The 22,096-nt window shown below is 37.2% G+C and overlaps 1 protein-coding gene across 4 annotated transcripts in view; it reads right to left on the bottom strand.

Annotated features, from left to right (window-relative positions):
- The window catches only part of LOC102550446 (rho GTPase-activating protein 20-like), a 38,170-nt gene that overhangs the window by 4,639 nt on the left and 11,435 nt on the right, over positions 1-22,096 (bottom strand). For 3 of the 4 annotated variants that reach the window (XM_087637258.1, XM_087637249.1, XM_087637252.1), the window contains exons 6-16: positions 21,598-21,675; positions 20,784-20,847; positions 16,462-16,641; positions 14,445-14,614; positions 14,027-14,188; positions 12,209-12,318; positions 11,631-11,820; positions 8,136-8,397; positions 7,087-7,226; positions 5,685-5,843; positions 681-790 (exon numbers count right to left, since the gene is read on the bottom strand). In XM_087637258.1, coding sequence (XP_087493384.1) covers positions 681-790; positions 5,685-5,843; positions 7,087-7,226; positions 8,136-8,397; positions 11,631-11,820; positions 12,209-12,318; positions 14,027-14,188; positions 14,445-14,614; positions 16,462-16,641; positions 20,784-20,847; positions 21,598-21,675 — 1,625 coding nt within the window. The remainder of the gene's footprint in view (positions 1-680; positions 791-5,684; positions 5,844-7,086; positions 7,227-8,135; positions 8,398-11,630; positions 11,821-12,208; positions 12,319-14,026; positions 14,189-14,444; positions 14,615-16,461; positions 16,642-20,783; positions 20,848-21,597; positions 21,676-22,096) is intronic. The other variant, XM_087637259.1, reaches the window with a different exon arrangement.

The following is a 22,096-nucleotide window of genomic DNA, read 5'->3' as shown; positions in this document are numbered from 1 at the left end:
ATCGGAACACATTAAATATCGAATACAGTATGAATTCATGTAACACTCTCATGACACTGTAGAAAATAAGGATCAAAAAGCACACTAGTGACACTATACACTGCAATTATAAAAAGCTTCTGCTGTAGGCAAGGCAGAAATGTTGGGTTCCTGGGTAGCAATGTGAGCTCAAAGCTTCTGCTACTTAGGAAATATTTCTATGAAGTATCATACTGAAAAATGATTCAAAGAGGTCAAAGCTATAACTGACAGACTTCTCTACGTAGTTATTGAGAAAGACAAACTTAGTAATAGCTTCAATCAGTGACATATATTTAACATGTGAAATATTCACAATACCATGATAATAGGATGCAAAGATCCCACATGCATTACACTTATTTTGTTTCATACAGGAAATCAAAGCAATAGTCTAGGCTGACCTGCACACAACATGTTACGTAGGCTGTCTTGTAACCCATGACAGTTACAATGTAGAAGACTCTCAAATAGTGGGATTACAGACATGATTCAACACTCTAGCTTGAGAAATGCATGTGTTTATAAGGTGAATATACATTTCTGAGTAAAGGAAACCTCTTGGCATGGGACATCATTCCAGTTTTCAATCTATAAACACAAGCCTTTGTACCTTAAAAAAAGCACTGTTTCTATATTAGTGCAATTCCCCATGTGCTTACTTTTGGATGGCTGTAATTTTTCCAAGGAGAGGTCCTTCATCTGGTACGCTAAGCCAATTTTCATATAAATCACAAGAAAGTAAACTTCCTTTGATATTTTGGATAAAGTCCTTTTTTAAAAATGCAAACAAAGTAGTAATGGTCAATGTAAATTGCAGAATGTTCTTGAGAAATATTTTTGTTTAAAATTTAGCAGTTTAGTTCTCAACTTGCGTGTCATGATCTTTTTGGGGGTCACATATTATATATCCTCCACATCAGATATTCCATAAATTACACATTATAATTCATAACAGTAGCAAAATTTCAGTTATGAAATAACAGCAAAATGATGTCCTGTTTAGGGGGGACCACAGCATCATGAACTATATTAGAGTTACAGGATTAGGGAGGTTGACAACCACTGGTTGAGACCCTACTTCCTCAAGAGGTTTTCTTCCTGTCAACTACCCAGAACCTTGGCTCAAAAGTAGAACCTACAGGCAAAAACTTATGTGTTCTTACCTAGAACTAGAATCAAAGAAGCAGATTTCTGGCTACAGTATCATTGAAATAAACCTACTCTGTTCAAATTGCCTTTCCTGGCTTGCAGTTTACTCAACTACCTGCAAGCAGAGATCTATACTCCACTTCACAGCCTGACGTGTGGGACATCCAGACAGGAGCCCATCATAACTGCTCTCTGAATGGCTTTACCCAGCAGCTGACTGAACCAGATAAGGAGACTCACAGACCTACATAGGATGGAGTTCAGTGACTCATAGGGAAGAGTTGGGGAAAGAAATCATGGTCCTGAGAAGACAGGTATTCCACAGGAAGACCAACAGAGTCAGTGAAAATGGAACATTGGGAGCTATGAAGGACTGACCACCAACCCAATAGCATATAGAAGATGCATCATGACTTATGGCACATGTGTGGAAAATGTGCAACTCTGTCTCCATGTGAATCTTCATGTAGAGTGGGGTTCCCTAAAGCTGTTGAGTGTCTGTGAAAATCGTTCACTCACTGGCCTCAGTGGAATAGATGTACTAATTCTGAAGAGAGTTCATGTGCCAGGATGTGAACATAAATCAGGGGGCGCTAACCAGCTCAGAGGAGAAGGGAAGAGACTCTGAAGAGTGATGAGGTAGGGGCAGCACTCAAGATTAAAAAGAGTAAACAAATTATTGAATAAATAAATAAATAGAAAACAATAATCAAATTACAGTAAAAAGAAAAATAAAAAAGAAAAATGTGTAGTAACCATTAAAAAAATCAACAAAACTAACAAATACCTAAGTACTCTTCGAGAAAAAAGCAACCATCAAAAAATGGCAGCGTCTGAAATCCTAGTTAGACAAGCTACTTCTTAATTACAGATATTATTAAAAGATGATTGAGTTTGTTTTTAGAAAAAAGCGAGTAAAGAGATTAGCTGAATCAGGTGGGGATTTTCATCCATGGTTCAGAACTTAGATAGGGAAAAATTAGTCACTAACTCCAAGTAGAGAGTTGTGATAAAATGTCTGTAACACCAAGGAGAGTGAATGCAGACATATATTTTATAAGTTATTAAGGTTAAAGAAAAATCTGTTGCTCCGGGTAGAGAGCTTAACAGATTGAGATATTTTGGGCTAAAGTCCTGGTTTGATGTGTTGCTTATTGATACTGGAATTGATAAAAGGTATTTGGTTTGTTTTATGAATTACACCGCTAAAGACCATATGGCTAGTTGATGCCGGCTAGTGAGGGTTTGTGGTTACTTTTGATATCTACCACCACAGGAAGCTCGGATTCTCTTAACGTGGTCTCCACGGGAATTTTGGGTTAATTTCCTGATATCATAGAGTACAAAAGCCTATCAGGCTCATTGTTTAGCTTACTTCCTTTTTTAAAAAAATTGTTTAATATTCAGGATGGGTGTGACTTTGAGTTTTATGATTATATTATTACTCTGGGAGAGAGTGCAAGATACAAGCTTTTCTGGTTTCAGACTAAGGAACACAGTATTTTGGGAGAAAGATTTTGTCTTTGTGTTTTTAAAACCTGTGATTAGGCTCTGGAAACCTCCCAGAATCATACTTATCAGATTTGATAGAGGTAGACTGCTTGAAAAATTTATTCAGGAGAATCAAACAAAAAGGTATCTCGATTCTAAACCTTTTCTTGAGAGTTGTATTTTACAGAGCGTGCCTACCTACTTGGAATCCTGGTCTCAAGGACTTTCAGCTGGGTCCAGTCAGGACACATCGGCTACAGCATTTGCTTCATTCTTCCTACCCCCTACCCCCAAGGATATCTCAACGCCCCTGTACAGCTTGAAGAAGTAATGGAGGAGTCATCACCCCAATTCCCTAGACTTTGGGGGGCTAAAAATGGTTATTCTAAAATTGTTTTTATGAGGTACTTAAAATTGGTTGTAATTTAACAGGGAGGAATTAGCTAGATTGAATTGTACAGTCATAATCTCATTTGGTAACTAAGCTAAAATCATATCTTTGCTTTGCTTTAGAATTTATTTGTTAAAGAGTTTAAAAGTACAAGGTTTAGAGCCAGTCCTTCTATTGCTGTCATTACAAACTTCTGAGTTGATTACACCTGTGAGTTAAGATTCAAATAGCAAAGTCATGGCTCTGAGTTTGTGAGAGTAATTTCAAGATATTCAAGACAGAACAGATTGTCTTATATAGATAGGTGGTTTTCAAAAACGTCAGAAATCCACAAAATTTGAGATTTTAAGTTATTTATCTTTTGTTGAGACATATCTGCTCTTAACAATTACCCTTTGGTAGATTTAATGAAGAATGTGAACATCTCTACCCCTAGGTGAGGCAATACTTTGTGGCTAGACAGCCACTACACAAAACTGCCTGTTTCATCTGCAGACTAATACTGTCCAGAAAAGGAATAAACTCTGCCAAGACAGGGTGATCAGCCCTTCAAAATCTACATTTCTAGAGTCTGTCAGTTGATTTTGGGCCAGAAGGCTGAAGACTTGTACTCACATGTTGCTAACAGGGGACTGTGCTAGTGGAGATTTGTCTCTACAACCTCTCAGTTCTAGAAGCCGTGTTAGGCTTCCTTTGTGTATAGATATTTGGTCATTCCCAGATTTCTGACGGGGTTGAAGACATTATAGTCTCATAGCCTATCAGGCTGTTTAACTCTAAATATACATATTTTATTAGATACTTAACAGGTAGTATACAAGCTAGGCAAGATATAATACAGATTTTTAACCGTTCTTAAGCTGGAATGGAATAGAATGTTCTGTTTAATTGATATAGAGATGGAATGGGTGTTGAGTATATCATATGCTTTATAAATTGTAGAATGGTAATTGTACTCAATATACAAGTGAAAAGGCTTTTTACCTTGACAGAAAGGGTGAAATGTTTGGTTGGCCCTGAAGTTACTGTATTTTGAGGCTAATTCCACTGCCCCAAGGACAGCTGCCTAGTCAAGGACTCAGAACTCAGGTGACTTCACCAGAACCACCTCTCCATTGAATTTGTAAAGTACTGGTGATGGGGCAGGTACAGGATAGAAGGAGGCCTGTCATTGTAGAAGGAAGGAAGGATGGGTGGGAGAGAAGTTTGAAGGAAGAGGAGGAAACTAGGGGAGAAAGACGGGGGACAGAGAGAGGGGAGAAGCCATGGCAGGTGATGTTAAGATTCTGCTCTGTGTATTCACAGGTTGTTATTAATGTTCTCAAGGAATGGATGGTACCGGGCTTTGTATGTTTAAGTGGGCAATTATATCTTACCAATTGGATCTAAAAAAAAAAAAAAAAAAAAAAAAAAACAGGCAGCAAACGCCAGTATCTCATTCTGATTGTATAATCTGGTGAATCTGTACTTCCTTTCACATAATACACAAGTGCACCTCTGCGCACAGGTCTACTATGAATAGTTGTGAACTTTCTTGAGCATCCTGTTTTTTAAGTCAGAAGATCTCCCAGTTTTATATCCACTCCTTTTAATGTGTAAATATTCAACTATTTAAATTAATTGTAAACAGCAGCATGGTTGAAGCACAGAAAAGTGTCTTTCTTCATGAAGTACGACAGTAAACTTTCATGTTTTATCAAGGACTGCAAATCAGAAAAATGGAAGATTGTCTGTTTTTTGGGAACATTTAAATTGCTATGAATACACATGGACTCCTTCAGTTACTGATCTTCACTTTCCTCCCCATGAGGCGTCCAGATTTCTGGCAATGAGTGCCAGATGCCCTTGTCAGGCTCCCTGGCCAAAGAGGGACGATTCAGTAATTTTGCCTAACGTTATTAAGCATGCCTACTCTCAGAGCACTATCTTTTCTCTTGAAGTCTGGGCCATAGATCCACAGTCTACTGAGAGGCAAACTCAGATCATGGCCCAAATAAAAATAAAGCAATGATATCTGCTCCAGAGTTACTGGTGCTCACTGGTAAGTTAAGCATGGAAGACTATTTTGAAAAAGGTTAGGCTAATTTTTCATTATTTGAGAATTAGGATGGCGATATTTGGCAAAAGTGAGGGTGCTGTTTTATTTATTTACTCTTGGTAGAGATGGAAAACAATTTCGTGTATTTACTGGACAGAGTGCAACATCCAACTCTCTCATAACCTATTAAAATCTGACATGGACTAGCTCTTTTGTACTGTTGTTATTTATGAGGAATACTTTTGGTCAGTATGATTTGAGATATGTGCTTTTAAACGCACATTTCCCACTATTATTACTTGCCCTGCTATTGCTCACATGGTACAGTCAGAAGTGACATCAGTGGGACATTTGTATTGCCAAACCAAATTCCATCTGATATTTGAGGAAGTTAACTTCTAAAAGATGATGTTCACCTGTGACTTTGTGAAGAATCTTTGAGATTCTCAGACTTTTACCTACCTTGCCTCTTACCAAGAGGTCATGTATCTATAGTTCAAGGAAACTGTCATCATCATGTAATCTCAAGGACAGAAACCAAAAATATATCTCCAGAGGGAAGCTGAATGTTGTTGACGCAAAAACATTCTTTACCTTTACTACACAAGCGACATTAAGCACGGATTCCTCTTTCAAGTTAATATGTTTTCCGGTGTTAACCTTTTCCCTAAGGGACCAGTGTGATTTTTCCAATTGCATTCTGAATATGTCATCTGAACATTGTCCTTTTTCCGCAATTAAGGACAACATATCCTGTGTAGGATAAGGATAAGCTTGCATTATTAGTGATCCACACACCTGAAGCACAAATATATCTTTTATTGTGAACCTGAGCAAAGGCAATTTTCGAATGCTGAGCTACAATTTAGAAGAATGAAGGAGAACTTGAACTTTTTCGTTTTAGCCTCCAAATATATTTTCTTCCCTAATCCGTTTTCCCCAATTTGAAACATCAGGGTTTTGTTGGATTCAGATAATCCTCAGCATTGAATCACACTTCTGTTCCAAAGCCTCGTGGTGAATGGTCCTCTCTCATTTTTCTTTTCTAATATGAATATCTTTCTAAAGCATGCCATTCTAAGTTACCATTGGGATATTTCTCTTTCAGAGATCACATCACTATTTTACTTCCTGTTTCTCCTGGTCTCTTATGATTCCTAAACTCCTAAACTTCTGAGACTTTTATTTCCTTGTTCTGTGACTTCTTATTTCCAGCTATCTATGCCTAAAGCTGCTGTCCCATTTAAAATCCCAGATAAATTTCAATAATTCTTCCCTGGTTTCACAATGTAAGTATGATGACCATAAACATATTTACTACATATTTTCAATTGGTTACATGTTTATAATTATTGTTAACAGAAAATTCTGCTATAAAATACCATGTGTCTAACCTGAAAAAGTTGCTCACACGCTGCATAAATTCCTGGCAGACATAGGGCTGAAATAGATGCTGGATAGTAAACGAAAATAGTAGCTGGAAATCTAGTAGCTTAATTAAAACAGACTAAATCATATTATGTGGAATTTACCTATAGTCCATTAGGATTAAAATATTAGTATATAGCAAAGAACAATGTAAATATTTCATTCAGTGATAATATCAAATCAAGGTCTACAGATATTTTTAATTATAATATTTAGGAAACTCAGGCAACGATATTAAGGTAGATTCTAGAGTAATATGGAGGCATAATGCTGTAGAAATAATTGATAGTTGGGGAATCAGCGGGGCACCTCCATAGATCCATTTCGTTCAACAAGCTTGTTTATTTGGGTCTTTGCTGAAATCAGTGCAGAACATAGGAATACAACTTCCTTTCTTTTTATCATTTTTATTTAAATTATATGACTCAAACAACATTGGGATTTATTTCTATTTTCATGAATAGATTTTCTATACATTCATCTGGTTGATGTAATAATTTACCTAAAACAAAGCTTCCCTGAAATTATGTGAAATTTGAGAGCTGTAAAAATCCAAAATGAAACTCACAAGTATCACAGCAGGCACATTAACGTCTTTGAGAATATTGGGGGAAGAATTCCCCAATTCTTTTTTGGTTTCTGGTGTTGGTGAATGTTGGATAGGTTCTGGTTGAGTTGTGTACTCATTTCCTTCACCTTTCTCTGAGGCTACGAAAGAAGGGAAATCATTTGCTGTAATTGAAGTCACTTAGCCCTTGAATGCCCTTTTCATTTTATAGCCTGCATGCCTTGTACATCATCACAAATACATAGAAAATAACTAATCAGTATCATAACATTTAATAATAAGATTGCTTTATAAGGCACTGGATATATAGTTGCATATGGGCCAAATTTCTGGTATAAAAATTAAAGTCTTCTGTTTGCCTTGAAAGCTATGCATATAGGTATTAGAATACAGCATTAATATATTACCAATCTTTGACTCCCCTGTGACTTTTTTGACTGAACAGCCATGGACAACTATAAACTAACAGTAAAATAACTTGACTGATTTCATTTCTATTACAGTCCTTCAGTTTCCTGTCCTGAACTGTAAGCTCAAATCTGATATCATTCAGTCTATGTTGCCAATATGGGTAAATTATGTATACTCTAGGACTTGCATATGAGAAAAGCATGGTGGCACATTCCTTTGTTCCAAGATTATTCCAAGAAGCAGGGCCTAGGAGATCTTTGTGAGTTTGAGGTCAGCCTGGTCTACAAGGTTAGTTTGAGGACAGCCAAAGCTTTTACATAGAGAAAACCCAATTTGGTATTGAATTGTTCTTCTACTATGAGAATCTAGGTTAATAATCCATCACTGTAAGTATCATTTCTTTACATATCCTTAATTACTAATCTCATTTCTGGTATTAGCCTCTAAGATAAACTCAGGACCAGTGACAAAAGGTACCAAACTTTGGAGGCAAAATTGAACACTAGGGTAATACATGCCCAGGTGAAGTTTGCCTTAATGTGACTTAGTAAATTCTTCATTGCTGTTTGTTGCAGTTCATGTTTTCTGTGCTTAAAGATTCTAAGTTTTAGTTATGTCAGTAGAACAACTCTACACACCTAGAAGGCCCTCATATGGAATTGAAGCAGCTGCACCACTTCTCGGCAGTTCATCAAAATCAGGGGTGCATGTCCTCTCACCGGGGCAGCTGCTGAGTCCATGTTCCGTTTCCTCCATGATCCCATTGCTAGATGGAGTATTCTGGGAACATGGGTCCTTTGGTCCGGGAGGATGGTACAGCGATGTTTCATACCAAACTGCCACAACGTCCTCTCCAAACAGTTCTGGAGAATTGTCGATCATAAATGTTACCAGAGAAATCTGTGACAAATGGAGCAAACAGAGAGGGTCTTTGTCATTTTGCATGGTTACAAATCACATTTTACTTATGATTCTTTGAGTTTAAAAGTAGGCAACATCAAACTCAATAGAGTGAAACTTGAAGCAATCCCAGGAAAATCAGGTACTGGACAAGGGTGCCCATTCTCTCCCTAGTTATTCAATATAGTACTTGAAGTCCTATCCAGAGCATTCAGACAAACAAAGGAGGTCAAAGGGACACAAATTGGAAAGAAGTCAAAATATCACTATTTGCAGATGATATGCTAGTATACTTAAGTGACACCCAAAAGTTCCCTGAGAGTTATGATACATAACTTTATGAAAGTGGCTGGATATAAAATTAACTCAAATCAGAAGCTTTCTTCTACTCCAAAAATAAACAGGCTGAGAAAGAAATCAGGGAAATGCCACCCTTCAAAATAGTCACAAATAACATCATATACCTCAGAGTGAGTTTAACCTGTCAAGAAACGAACTGTATAACAATATATTCAAGGCACTGAAGAAAGAAAATGAAGTAGATCTATGAAGATGGAAAGATCCCCCAAACCCTAGGATTGGCCAGACTAATATAGTAAAAATGGCCATTTTGTCAAGAGCAATCTACAGGTTCAATGCAATTCCCATCAAAACTCCAACGCATTCCTTCACAGAGTTAGAAAGAACAATTTGCAAATTCATTTGGAATAATGAAAACCTACGGTTAATGAAAACTATACTCAAAAATAAAGAACTTCTGGGGGAATCACTATCCCAAACCTCAAACGATAGTACAAAGCAATAGTGATAAAAATGCATGGTATTGGTAAAAAGACAGGCTGGTAGATCAATGGAATAGAATTTAAGGCCCAGAAATAAACCCACAAACCTATGATCACATGATATTTGACAAAGGAGCCAAAACCACCCAGTGGAAAAAAAGATAGCATTTTCAGCAAAAGGTGCTGGTTCAACTGGAGGTCAGTATGTAGAAGAGTGCAGATTGATCCATTCTAATCACCCTGAACAAATCTTAAGTCCAAGTGCATCAAGGACAGCCACACCAAAAAAGATACTCTCAAACTAATAGATGAAACAGTGGGTAAGAGTCTCGAATACATGAACACTGAACAGAACACCAATGGCTTAGTTTCTAAGATCAAGAATGGACAAATGGGACTTCATAAAAATGCAAAATTTTCATTAAGGTAAAGGACACTGTCATTAGGACAAAATGGCAAGCAACACATTGAGAAAAGTTCTTTATCAATCCTACATCTGATAGAGTGCTAATATCCAATATATACAAAACTCAGGAAGTTAGACTTCAGAGTAAAATAACTTTACTAATAAAATGGGTACAGAGCTAGAGAACGAATTCTCAGCTAAAGAATATCGAATGGCAGAGAAGCACCTAAAGAAATGCTCAACATCCATAGTCATCAGGGAAAGCAAATCAAAACAACCCTGTGATTCCACATCACCCCAGTCAGAATGACTAAGATAAAAAACTCAGGCGACAGCAGATTCTGCCAAGGATGTGGGGCAAGAGAAAGACTCTTCCATTGCTGGTACAACAATTCTGAAATTAGTCTCGAGGTTCCTCTGAAAATTGGATATTCCACTACTTGAGGACCCAGCTATACCACTCCAGGGCATATACCCAAAAGATGCCCCAACATATAACAAAGACACGTGCTACACTATGTTCATAGCAGCCTTATTTATAATAGCCAGAAACTGGAAAGAACCAGATGGCTTCAAAAGAGGAAAGAATACAAAAAATGTGATACATCTACACAATGGAGTAGTAAACAGCTATCAAAAAAATGACTTCATGAAATTCATAGGCAAATGGATGGAACTAAAAAATGTCATCCTGAGTGAGGTAACCCAATCACAAAACACACACATATAGTATCCATTCATAGATAAGTGGAAATTACCCAAAACTCGAATTGCCCAACAAACAATAACAGACAACATGAATCTCAAGAAGGATGACCAAAGTGCAAATGCTTCAGACATTCTTAAAAGGGGGAATAAAAATATTGATAAGAGCATAAATAGTGACAAATTTGGAGCAGAGACTGGAAGAATGACCATTGAGAGCCTGCCCCTCCTCCCAGTCCATATATATATATATACCAAATCTAGACAATATTGAATAAGCCAAGTAGTGCCGGGTGACACAAGTGTGATGTAGCTGTCTCCTGAGATGCCCAGCTAGAGCAGGACAAATACAAAGGTGAATGCTATCAGCAAACCATTGAACTTAGAACAGCATTCACATTTGTGGAGTCAGAGAAAGGTGTAAAGGACCTGAAGAGGCTTGCAACCCTATAAGAACAAGAATACCAACCAACTAGAGCTCCCAGGGACTAAACCGCTACCCAAACAGTACACATGGACAGCCACATGGCTCCAGCTGCATATGTAGCAGAGGATGGCCTTGTTGGCCACAAAGGAGAAGAATTCCTTAGTCCTGCCAAGGCTGGACCCCTCCAATATAGGAAATCGTCAGGGCTGGGAGGTGGGTGGGGAATGGTTTGGCAGGAGGGGACACCTTATAGAATGGGGAGGGGGATGGGATAGGGGGCTTAAGGACAGCAAACCTTGAAAGGCAATAATATTTGAAATGTAAATAAGAAATATCCAATAAAACATTATTAAAAGAAAAAAGATCATCATTGGTTATAAAATTAAGGGGGAAATTTTGTTAGAATTTGAGTTCAGATGATCAAATGTTATCATCACAGTGCAATATTATATGAGAGGATGATTTAGGTTTTCAAATTTTGATGGCCAGCATGTGTTATATACTGTCCACTTCATTAATTTTGCTTGCCTTTCTTTGGTTGAGGACATCCCCTTCTACACTGATTACATTAGAATTCTGACTTCATTGCTAAACCCAATACCCAGAATTTATTTTTTTATCATTTCACAGAATTTTCTTCTTGACACTTTAGTCTAAGAATATTCTAAATCACAATTGACAAAACACTGAGTCACTGAGCTCAAATAACAATTGGAATTTTACTTACTTAAAAGGCACCAATGATTCTTCCTCTCCAGAAAAACGGCAAAGGTGTATGTATTTTACAAAACGAACCAAAACCAAAACCAAACAATCAACAGTAATAAAATAGTCCAGACCCTCAGGACAACCCTGTTTTCCTGTATCATTATAAAGGCTTATCAAACTAGTCATGGAGGTCTTATCTAATTACCTTTTTAGCGATATCATTTGTCAATATTTTATTTCTGTAGCTAGGAAGCCATAAAATACATAGGGCTGTCTCAAGAGACAGACTGAATGATGACATATGATTAACAGAAGACTTTGTTTTTATTTGATGTAGTATTCTAAACAGTTGTCTGAGAAGATCAGCATTAGGTTTTGGAAGTTTTTCTAGAAGACTGAACAAAAAAAAACAGTTATTTTAAAACAAGTTCACTCGATTTGTAAATATGAAGAAAGGGGACAGACTACTTGTATCTTATGAATGGGCATGTGTGAATAAAATGAAAACGTATATTCAAAATATTGCTTGAAATGTTTCCGCAGATTCAGGGTAAAGTGACAAATTTAACTGGAATACAAAGCTGAGATCAGAAGCATAGTCCACCGTGACTCCCCTGTCACACTTCTGTTTGAAAATGTCTTCCAAGTGTGTGAACAATTGTAATCATTTCCTGTCACTCAGTATTTTTAGTGAATATTTCTGTGATGTATAATCTCTAGTGTATGCAAGCAAATATTACTTCTATTTTGTTGATGTTGTTCATGTAAGTTGCCAACCATTACCTCTTCACTGCTGCTAATTTCTCTTTGTCATTCACCTTCTCGGGTACAGCAAGCCACTGGTCGTATAATTTGGAAGTCAGTAAACTTCCTTTGATAGATTGAAGAAACTCCTTAGGACAGAGAGAAAAAGATATTTTGTGGAAAATTAATTATGGTGCTTATTCAAAATGTATTCTACTCTAATGTTTAGGTTAGTTCTAACTTTCTTTACAACTCCCAAACTTCCCCCTAGTTACAATGTTGAGTGATATGTAGGTCTAGTAAGTTTTGTCCATCAACACTGGAAAACTAGGAGCAGATTTTCAGATGGACTTGGATTGCAGAAAAATCTCTTCTTAGCTCAATGTGCTTTTAGTGGACAACTGAGCACACAGAAGAGATCACTACCTCAGACATAAACAATATTTTTATTAATCATACCATTTATTTACATCTCAAATGGTATCATGCTTCCAGATTACCCCTCCACACATCCCCTATCCAACATCTGCTCTCCCCAAATGACAGAAATATAAAATTCTGGTAACTAAACAAAAACAACCATAGTAAGTTATTACCTCATTTCTGAGGTGCAGAAATCATTTTTATTACTGGAAGCATGGATCACATGAGGTCATAGTTTTTACAGAAGGCTCTATCATGATTTCACCAAACATGCATGATTCCCAAATCTGTTCTGAATATTTAATCTAATATTATAGATAATGTAGCCCTTACCCATATATCAAAGAATGCCATGGATGAAGAGTATTACAGAAAACCACAGCTATTCTAGGTACAGAGAACAAAATATCTTCTGGCTCCAAGCCCCACTGTGTACATATTACATACTAACTCCTGAACCTTGGTTAAAAGAGTCAAAGACTATACATCAGAAAATATAGATGTGAGGGAGAATTCACTTTTGATAGTCAAACAGTATAATATGTGTCAAAATAATTTCTGAATAAAGATCATAAATGTTAATAACACTAACTGGGAATGAGTAAATATTGTGAAGATAAATAACTAGATGAAGAATTATATGCACATGAATACTAAAAAAATGTGAGAAAATTAGTGTTTCCTAAAGGGAACGCCCTAATTTGTAAACAAATCTTAGTCGGTTTGCTCAGAAATAGTCCATGTACTTCCAAGGATAATGGACATATCAGGTTGTTTTAACGTATTTATGTACTCATTTTTAACTACATAATAATGAAAGCAAAGGAAAATGGGGCATGTATTTTAGCAGAAGTCAGAGATCGAAATGGAAACAAACAGCAAGGGAAAGGAAGGAGGGAAATGATGTAATTGAATGCTAATTTTAAATAAGGAGAAAATATCTTATGGTGCTGAAGGTATGGCAGAGTGATTACATATACCTGTTTCACAGCCATGAAGATCTGCATTCGATACCATTATTTCTGAGATAGAGTCAAGCAGGGCATGAGAGCCTACTTGGTATGTGTAGCAAAGAGATACATGAAGGAATCCCATACTCTACACTGAGGAATGACAAAGCATGAAGAACACTGGTAGTCAAATGCATCTGACTACGCATGCATACTAGATGACACTTGTATTCAGGTATAAAGTGACCCTCCATGTCCCCATGAAAAAAAATCAAATGAAAGAAAGTTAGTTACATTACTGCTCATTCGGACCAGATTTTGGGTTGAATCCCTATTCCTTATGTTGTGAAGAGCAGAAGAACTTTGAGCTTACCAGATTTCTCTCATATGTACCTAAGGTCACTCGAGGGAATGCGTGATGAAGGAAACCACTCATGTACACTCAGAGAAGTCATGAGCTTGGGTGACAAAGGACTTTCCTTACCTTTAAGATCCAGGCTACCACATGCACCGATTGATGATGTATATCCACATTTTCCCCATTGTCCAACCTCTCCTTTATAGTTTTGCATAATGTTCCATTGGGAGTTAATAAAAATATACCATCTGTTGTAGGTCCTTTATCTTTTATTCTGGACAGCATTTCCTGAGAGGAAGACAGGGCAAAGAATACCTGTCAGACATCATGCAGCACAGAGCACTACTGGCTCCTTGAGAACCAGACCAAGTGTGCACTGGTGCAGTGCAAGTGCTGGCATGGACACAGAGGACCTCAAGCTAGTTTTGTGCCTCAATCTTTTGTTGTACACTTCCTATCCTAATGTTAACCCTGAAAGATCAGGCAACACTTACTTTTTAGATTTTCCTTAGGTAATTCCCAAAAGGAATCATGTGAGACCTACCAGAATTATGGTGGGCAGTTTGCCATCCTGACTAATGGAGCTCAAATCTTGCCCAAAAAGTTTTCCTCTCTTATCATCTCTTGGTTCACTGCATTCTTGGTCATGGTGCGGCACACAGCCCCCATGGAAACATGATGTCATACAAGATTTTCTACGTCTTTTCTTTGCATCTAAGGAGGAGATGACATCATCATTACCTGGAATAGTGTAGTTTATACTGCCCCTTTAGAAAACCAGATTTCAATTGCATAATGTCCCAGTTGGAATGGGGTAGTCATCCTGTAGTGTCTATATATTTTTCTTCCCTATACTCTATACTGTTATTCATCTTAGAGATGTCTCTAAGACATGATCCAGTGGGAATTCTCACAAGATGCTGTCTAAATTGCACTGCATCATAAGATACTTGGTATCGGGGTTGGGGATTTAGCTCAGTGGTAGAGCGCTTGCCTAGGAAGCGCAAGGCCCTGAGTTCGGTCCCCAGCTCAGAAAAAAAGAAAAAGGAAAAAAAAAAGATACTTGTATCTAATTGCACAAGTTCCCTGAACTATGTACAGGTAGTGGCTTTAGTAGACATATTCGTTTTCATAGTCACCCTCAATTTTATTCACATCAATTTGTTTTCTATTCTCTTCAAATGTCATAGTGAAGATCTCTCCATTTGTAGTTTTCTTGTTAAGCTCTGAGAAGAACCACTGTTAAATTTTTCTCCAAAGACCATACATGGACTGACCCTGGGCTCCAACTGCATAGGTAGCAATGAATAGCCTAATAAGAGCACTAGTGGAGGGGGAAGCCCTTGGTCCTGCCAAGACTGAACCCCTGGTGAACGTGATTGTTGGGGGTAGGGCTGTAATGGTCGAGGATGGGGAGGGGAATACCGATATAGAAGGGGAGGGGGAGGGTTTAGGGGGATGTTGGCCCAGAAACCGGGAAAGGGAATAACAATCGAAATGTAAACAAGAAATACCCAAGTTAATAAAGATGGAGAAAAAATTAATTTTTCTCATCAGCACTTTGTCCCTTTCATGAGACCATATCCATGAATATTTTGTCAAACTCTGCACCCTGGATCCAGTAGTGTAAGTTCAAATATGAGACTAAAGTTTCTTTCTCTCTTTTCAGCTTTTAGGAAAATCAGACCATAATGAAATCTTACATATGTTACTTAAAACAAAAGTATGAAAAGTAAACAGAGGAGTCTTGTAACAAAATATAAAATAGTCTTTCTCCATGTAACATTGTGGCTTTTTGTCTAAAACAAAAAATTCAGGGCTGAAAACACAAGTAACACCATACAGATTGAACATGATGAATGAGTTGGTGTGTATATGCATGTTTTCATGTTCACATGTATTCTAGCATGTGTGTGTGTGCACATATATACATACAAACATGTTTTTCGAAAAACAAGAACTTAAAAGCAATAGAGGGGTATGCAAGAGTAAAGGGGAAAATAATGAAATTTTGCCATTATTTGAAAAAAAACCCAGAAATTAAGTACTAGTTCTATTTGAAATCCAGATGCAGGTGTAAAATACAAAAAAGTATGTCTGCTTTCATGGAACTGAACTGAGATTAGAGTCTCAACTAGGAGAATATGGTTACTTATACTCTAGTTGGAAAGAGATTATTTTCAATTCTCTACATATGACTTTTCTTTGTCTCTTGTAATTCAATAGTTTAAATGCACTCTTTAGGTACTTTTCTGCTTTGGTCATGAAACACATGAAATCATATTCTAGTGGAACAAAAGATGTGTGCACACATTTATGTCCATATTGTGCCTTAGCATACCAGCTTATTTTGACTATCTCTTTGGAACAAATGGAATGTTTTCCCTATAACCTTGATATCAGAATATAGAAATGTCAAACTGGACCTAGGACATATTGTTTTGTTTATGGTATGTTTTCTACAGTGCCCCTCCCATGAAAGAAATGACAACATGCACTGATATTTCATGTGAAATTGAAGTGGGAACCGCGATGGTAATGAAGGAAGGTGGAGGACTCACCTTGCTGCTGGCTTCCAGCTGAGTCTCTGGGCTTTAATATGAACTGCCCTCTTGCATCCCAGCTTTGGTTTTCCATAAACAGCCCAGGCAAGGGGGGGAAAGCCGTGAAAATTTTTGAGTTCGATTTACTGAGGTTATTTTGAATGTTGTTCATTATAATGTCATATGGATACTCGTGGCCTATGAGAAGAAAATAAGATGAGTGGAAACTGATAATAACGAGTGTAAGCAACCTTTCCAATGGGATTGGCAATCAATGCTCTATTTCAGGACTCATCCTCTTCTGGACACTAGAGACTGTGCATCCTAAGCATAGGGAGACTGACAGGGATATTGTGACAAAGTAAGTTTGTGTACGCTGACAACTCTGAAATCGAGGAGAAAAATATCAATTTATCATTTTATTTAGATAATAGAGCACTTTGTATGGCAGAGTTATGCTGTTTTCTACTCTGACTGTACTAAGACCTGCCTGTTGGAGTCTTGATATCAATAAGATCATTAGATTGCAGACTGGTACAACAATTCTGGAAATCAGTCTGGAGGTTCCTCAGAAAATTGGATATTGAATTACCCGAGGACCCAGCGATACATCTCTTGGGCATATACCCAAAAGATGCCCCAACATATAACAAAGATACATGCTCCACTATGTTCATAGCGGCCTTATTTATAATAACCAGAAGGTCGAAAGAACACAGATGCCCTTCAACAGAGGAATGGATACAGAAAATGTGGTACATCTACACAATGGAATATTACTCAGCTATCAAAAACAATGACTTTATGAAATTCATCGCAAATGGAGGGAACTGGAAAATATCATCCTGAATGAGGTAACCCAATCATAGAAATACACACATGGTATATACTCATTGATAAGTGGCTATTAGCCCAAATGCTTGAATTACCCTAGATGCACAGAACACATGAAACTCAAGAAGGATGATCAAAATGCGAATGCTTCACTCCTTCTTTAAAAGGGGAACAAGAATACTCTTGGCAGGGAATAGGGAGGGAAAGATTAAAACAGAGGCAGAAGAAACACCCATTCAGAGCCTGCCCCACATGTGGCCCATACATATACAGCCACCAAACTAGATAAGATGGATGAAGCAAAAAAGTGCAGGCCTACAGAAACCGGATGTAGATCTCTCCTGAGAGACACAGCCAGAATACAGCAAATGCAGAGGCGAATGCCAGCAGCAAACCACTGAATTGAGAACGGGACCCCCATTGAAGGAATCAGAGAAAGGACTGAAAGAGCTTGAAGGGGCTTGAGACCCCATATAAACAACAATGCCAACCAACCAGAGCTTCCAGGGACTAAGCCACTACCCAAAGACTGTACATGGACTGACCCTGGGCTCTAACCTCATAGGCAGCAATGAACAGCCTAGTAAGAGCACCAGTGGAAGGGGAATCCCTTGTTCCTGCTAAGACTGCACTCCCAGTGAACGTGATTTTTGGGGGGAGGGCGGTAATGGGGGTAGGATGGGGAGGGGAAGCCCATATAGAAGGGGAGAGGGAAGGGTTAGGGGGATGTTGGCCCAGAACCCGGGAAAGGGAATAACAACCGAAATGTAAATAAGAAATACTCAAGTTAATAAAGAAAAAAAAAGAAATTTACTAGATTTGTATCAATCAATTTTTCTATTTCTCACAACATATGTGTGTGTGTATATATATATATATATATACACACACACATATACATATAGATGTCTTCATACGGTTTGAGACTAGTACTGTATAAGTAATTTTATTAGGTATGTTAAGCACTTCTCTGTGCAAAATTATTTCTCTCTTGATGGCCACAATGATAAAGAGTCTGTGTCCTTTCGTAGTATGGGGCCAAGATATGTTGAAATCAGTGAACTGTAATGGTCTCTGCTCACTCCAGTCACTCCTCTCCTTGACAACGGTCAGGTTGATGCTGTATGCTATAAAAAACACATGAGGTTTTTTGGACCTTAGTACTGTAGTTGAGGGCATGGACCGGAGAGAATGTCCCCGAACGATGAGGCAGGATGAAATTGTATGCAATAGACAATTTTCCAAGATATTTTATAATCTGTGGGTTAAGAAGAGTCACCAGAGGCAAGTATCCAATTCCAAAACTGGATGAGACAAAACATATTTCTCCATAAAGGTATATGAACAACCATTGAAGTAAACTCTCCCCTATCTGCTTCAACTAGAAATGGCACCAAAACACATTCAAAAAACTATTCAGTGTCTTTAAGGAAACTGAGATCACAAGATTCTGTGTGTGTGTGTGTGTGTGTGTGTGTGTGTGTGTGTGTGTGTGTGTTTGTGTGTGTGTATCTGTGTCTCTCACAAGCAGTAAGTCTAATTCCTTTCTCACAACACGATTTTTAGATTGTTTGGACAATACAAAATAGGAATTAAATCCAGGTGCCTAAGGTGCTCTCCCTGTTTTATGTTATTTATGCTCTAATGAAATATTAGAGCATATGTGCTGTGTTGTGGATATGGTTTCCTAGGAAGTATGAAACCATGGATTTGTCCATTTCTGATGTATCACCAATATGATTAAAGGCTTGGTTTGCCTTTTCTTCTGACACAGATGCAATGTCAGTGCTATAGTCAGAGCAAGATTTACAGCAACATTGAAATGACAGGACTCCAGATCCCTCCAAAGGATCAATATGGGAAAATCTAGACATGACTGACACATACTTGCGGATGGACTGTGGGTTGAAATACACATTCAAAATGATGTTTAGAAATGAAACAGGAAAGTTAAGTTCCTGAGATTTCTGAAGCCTCATGATGTACAAAGCTCTTCCAAATGTCAGAATTAAAATGTTATCAAGGTGATTCATTTCACTCAGTGAATTTACTGTACAATGTGCCACTCAGCATTTGTATTTTCACTGACTTGAGTAGTGCTCTCAGGTCCACCTTATACAAAGTGAAAAGCCCGGATGATGCTGGCACACGTCTGTGTTTTCCATGTTCATTTACTTAGGACAGTGAGGGTGGAGCGTTGCTTACCAGCCTGGACTAAGAAGCAATACATTGTTGCATAAAGGGAAATAAAGTCCAGTGTGTGGGCTGCGTTTTCACTGCTTATTATCTAGTGTATTAAAACACTGAAAATAAATATTGAAGAAAAATAACAGGAGTCCAGTTTCAGTTTCCTTCAAATAAACAGAAATATCTCCACAGATTCTTTCATGATACATGAGAGCATTTTGAATAACAATGTTCTCTGATCTCCAAAGATATTGTTACTGTCACTTCTCCGAATGTCATTTTATGCATTATAACTTCACCTTTTCTTTAGCTTTTAAAAGATCACATCTGGAAATATACTTGATGATCTCAGAATTTTAAATCTTATCCAAATGGTTATGATCATATTATTAGTATTATTTATTTAGCAATAACTTAGTGAGAAATAAAAAAAAGGCAGCAGAAAAAGGAGCAGGTCAGCCAGGATATCTCCAAAATTCTGAATACGATCTCTCATTTAGGGGATTTGGCTGGTCATAGGGAGATTTGAATGCAGATTTCACATGGATTCAGAGATTGGTCTACATTCACTGTTTTCATTACGAAACAGAATCACAGTTTGGAATAAGCAGAATCCCTTTTAAAGTTGCCAAATTTCTTACTGCTTATGAGAAATCTTCACACACAGACACACACAGACACACACACACACACACACACACACACACACACACACAAACACACACACACATTGTGAACGCAGTTTCCTTACAAACACTGAACTGTTCTTTGAATGTGATTGTTTTAATTTTAGACTCGTTCTTCATTGTAGCTGTTTTGTTCCAATGTATATCATGTACAATATTGAACCTGATTCTTGTGCAGGTCAGATTGGGTATGTGATCCCTGGACACTGGAGTGATGGAGTGCAATGAGCTACCACGTGGATACTGGGAATTAAGGAGATATTTCTTTGGCTAGTAGCATTTTCTGTAATGATTACCAACCTTTTTTTTCAGTTATTTTTTTCAGAAACAATATATCAAGAAAATCGTTTTTCTTTCTACAAAAATTATGTTTCTCAAGTGAAAAGCATAGATGTTTCAGTTATTTTTTGTCAGATCTTTGTATCTTTCATTATGAGATGTTATCATGTGCTTGAAGGCTATGTGCTTTGAAGGCGATGTTAAAGTTATTAATTAGGAATTTAATGAGTGAAATATTTAGTTATTTTGTTTTAGTGTATATTCAAATTTAAGAATAAATGATGAAAGTATTGAGCTTTCAGGGTTAGACCACTGAACTCAGTTAGTCCTTCCTTAGATTTCCCTGTTACTTACCTTGCAGTGCTCTTGGAGCTTCCCTGTGGCCAGGACAAAACCAAAGTTGGTAATCTTCAATGTTCTGGGAGTGGAAAAGAACCAACTGTCACAAAAAAACTAACAAAAGGGTCTTAAAGATTCTAGTGATTTTATTTACTTACAATTTCTAGTTGTCTAACAAGGAAATCATTAAGACAAGTATTAATGGTATGTCTTCTGAACACAGGTTTGAGCCATCAGGACTTATTTCAGGAGAAAAACCTTGGGTACGTCTCTGAAGGACGACCCATGGTCTATTGATCCACAGTAGAATAAGAAATTGCATTCAGCCATCAATAACCAAGACCAATATTATTATCAAATTACTCACAATTCCACTCACAGAGAATTAAAAAAAGCAATGTGAGTTGAGAGGAATTTATATCATAAAATAAGTGCTATGAAATTTTAACAAAGGGAAAGAAGAACAAGAGAAAGAAGAAACCAAATCTCGTTGCCTCTAAGATTGGCATCCTTTAAATCAGGTGTGTGCATATGACCAATTAATCCCACTTTATTACATGTGTCTCAATATCTTAATTGTCTAGTGATAGTAAAGTATAGCTCAATAGCATTGAAAAACACTTAGAAAAAATTCAAGAAAAAAGACCCTATCAAGTCTATTATTACTTATGAGATGCCTTTATCTCCAAAAGCATATTGTAAAATATGATATGTAAATGTGTCATGATTAAGTTTCCTCCATATTATTTATATGAGTACAGATTTGCACATATATGGATCTCAAAAACAAAATTCAATTTTAACTCAAAATAACTTGAAAATAACTTACATGCACTCTTATCATTGGTAGTAACTTCTCCATTATATCATTCACAGTATCCATGTTTGTTGCTGTTACACATAAAGACTATGAAAAGTACAGAGAAGTATGGTGTCAAATAAAATGGAAATTCATGATTACAAATTTAGTTACTGTCTAAACAGTCCTTATAATCTACAGTCTGTAATAAATGCTCTAATATAGACTACACATCTTGATTTCTTCCCTTAAGGTAACTCTAGAAGACTTTCTAACATATTTATCACAAAATTAACTCTGTGGGCAGATGGTATTAAAACATAGCTGTAACAGGTTTGTATGATAAAGGAAGACTGAGTAGCCATGACTGCAGGAGCTCTGCACCCTAATACTCTTATACTATGGCAGCGGACAAGGCAGAGGGCGTTTAAAATAGAACACAACTCTTTCCTTCCTCCAACATTTGTTAGACTTCCAACATTTTACAGCCTTACTTTCATGCACAGCATGTGCACAGTTTTAGGAAAAT

Source organism: Rattus norvegicus, chromosome 2 (assembly GCF_021556685.1).
Source record: "Rattus norvegicus strain SHRSP/BbbUtx chromosome 2, alternate assembly SHRSP_T2T, whole genome shotgun sequence".
Lineage (NCBI taxonomy): Eukaryota > Metazoa > Chordata > Mammalia > Rodentia > Muridae > Rattus > Rattus norvegicus.
Note: the sequence above shows the minus strand (reverse complement) of the source record. Positions and strands in the feature narration are given on the sequence as shown.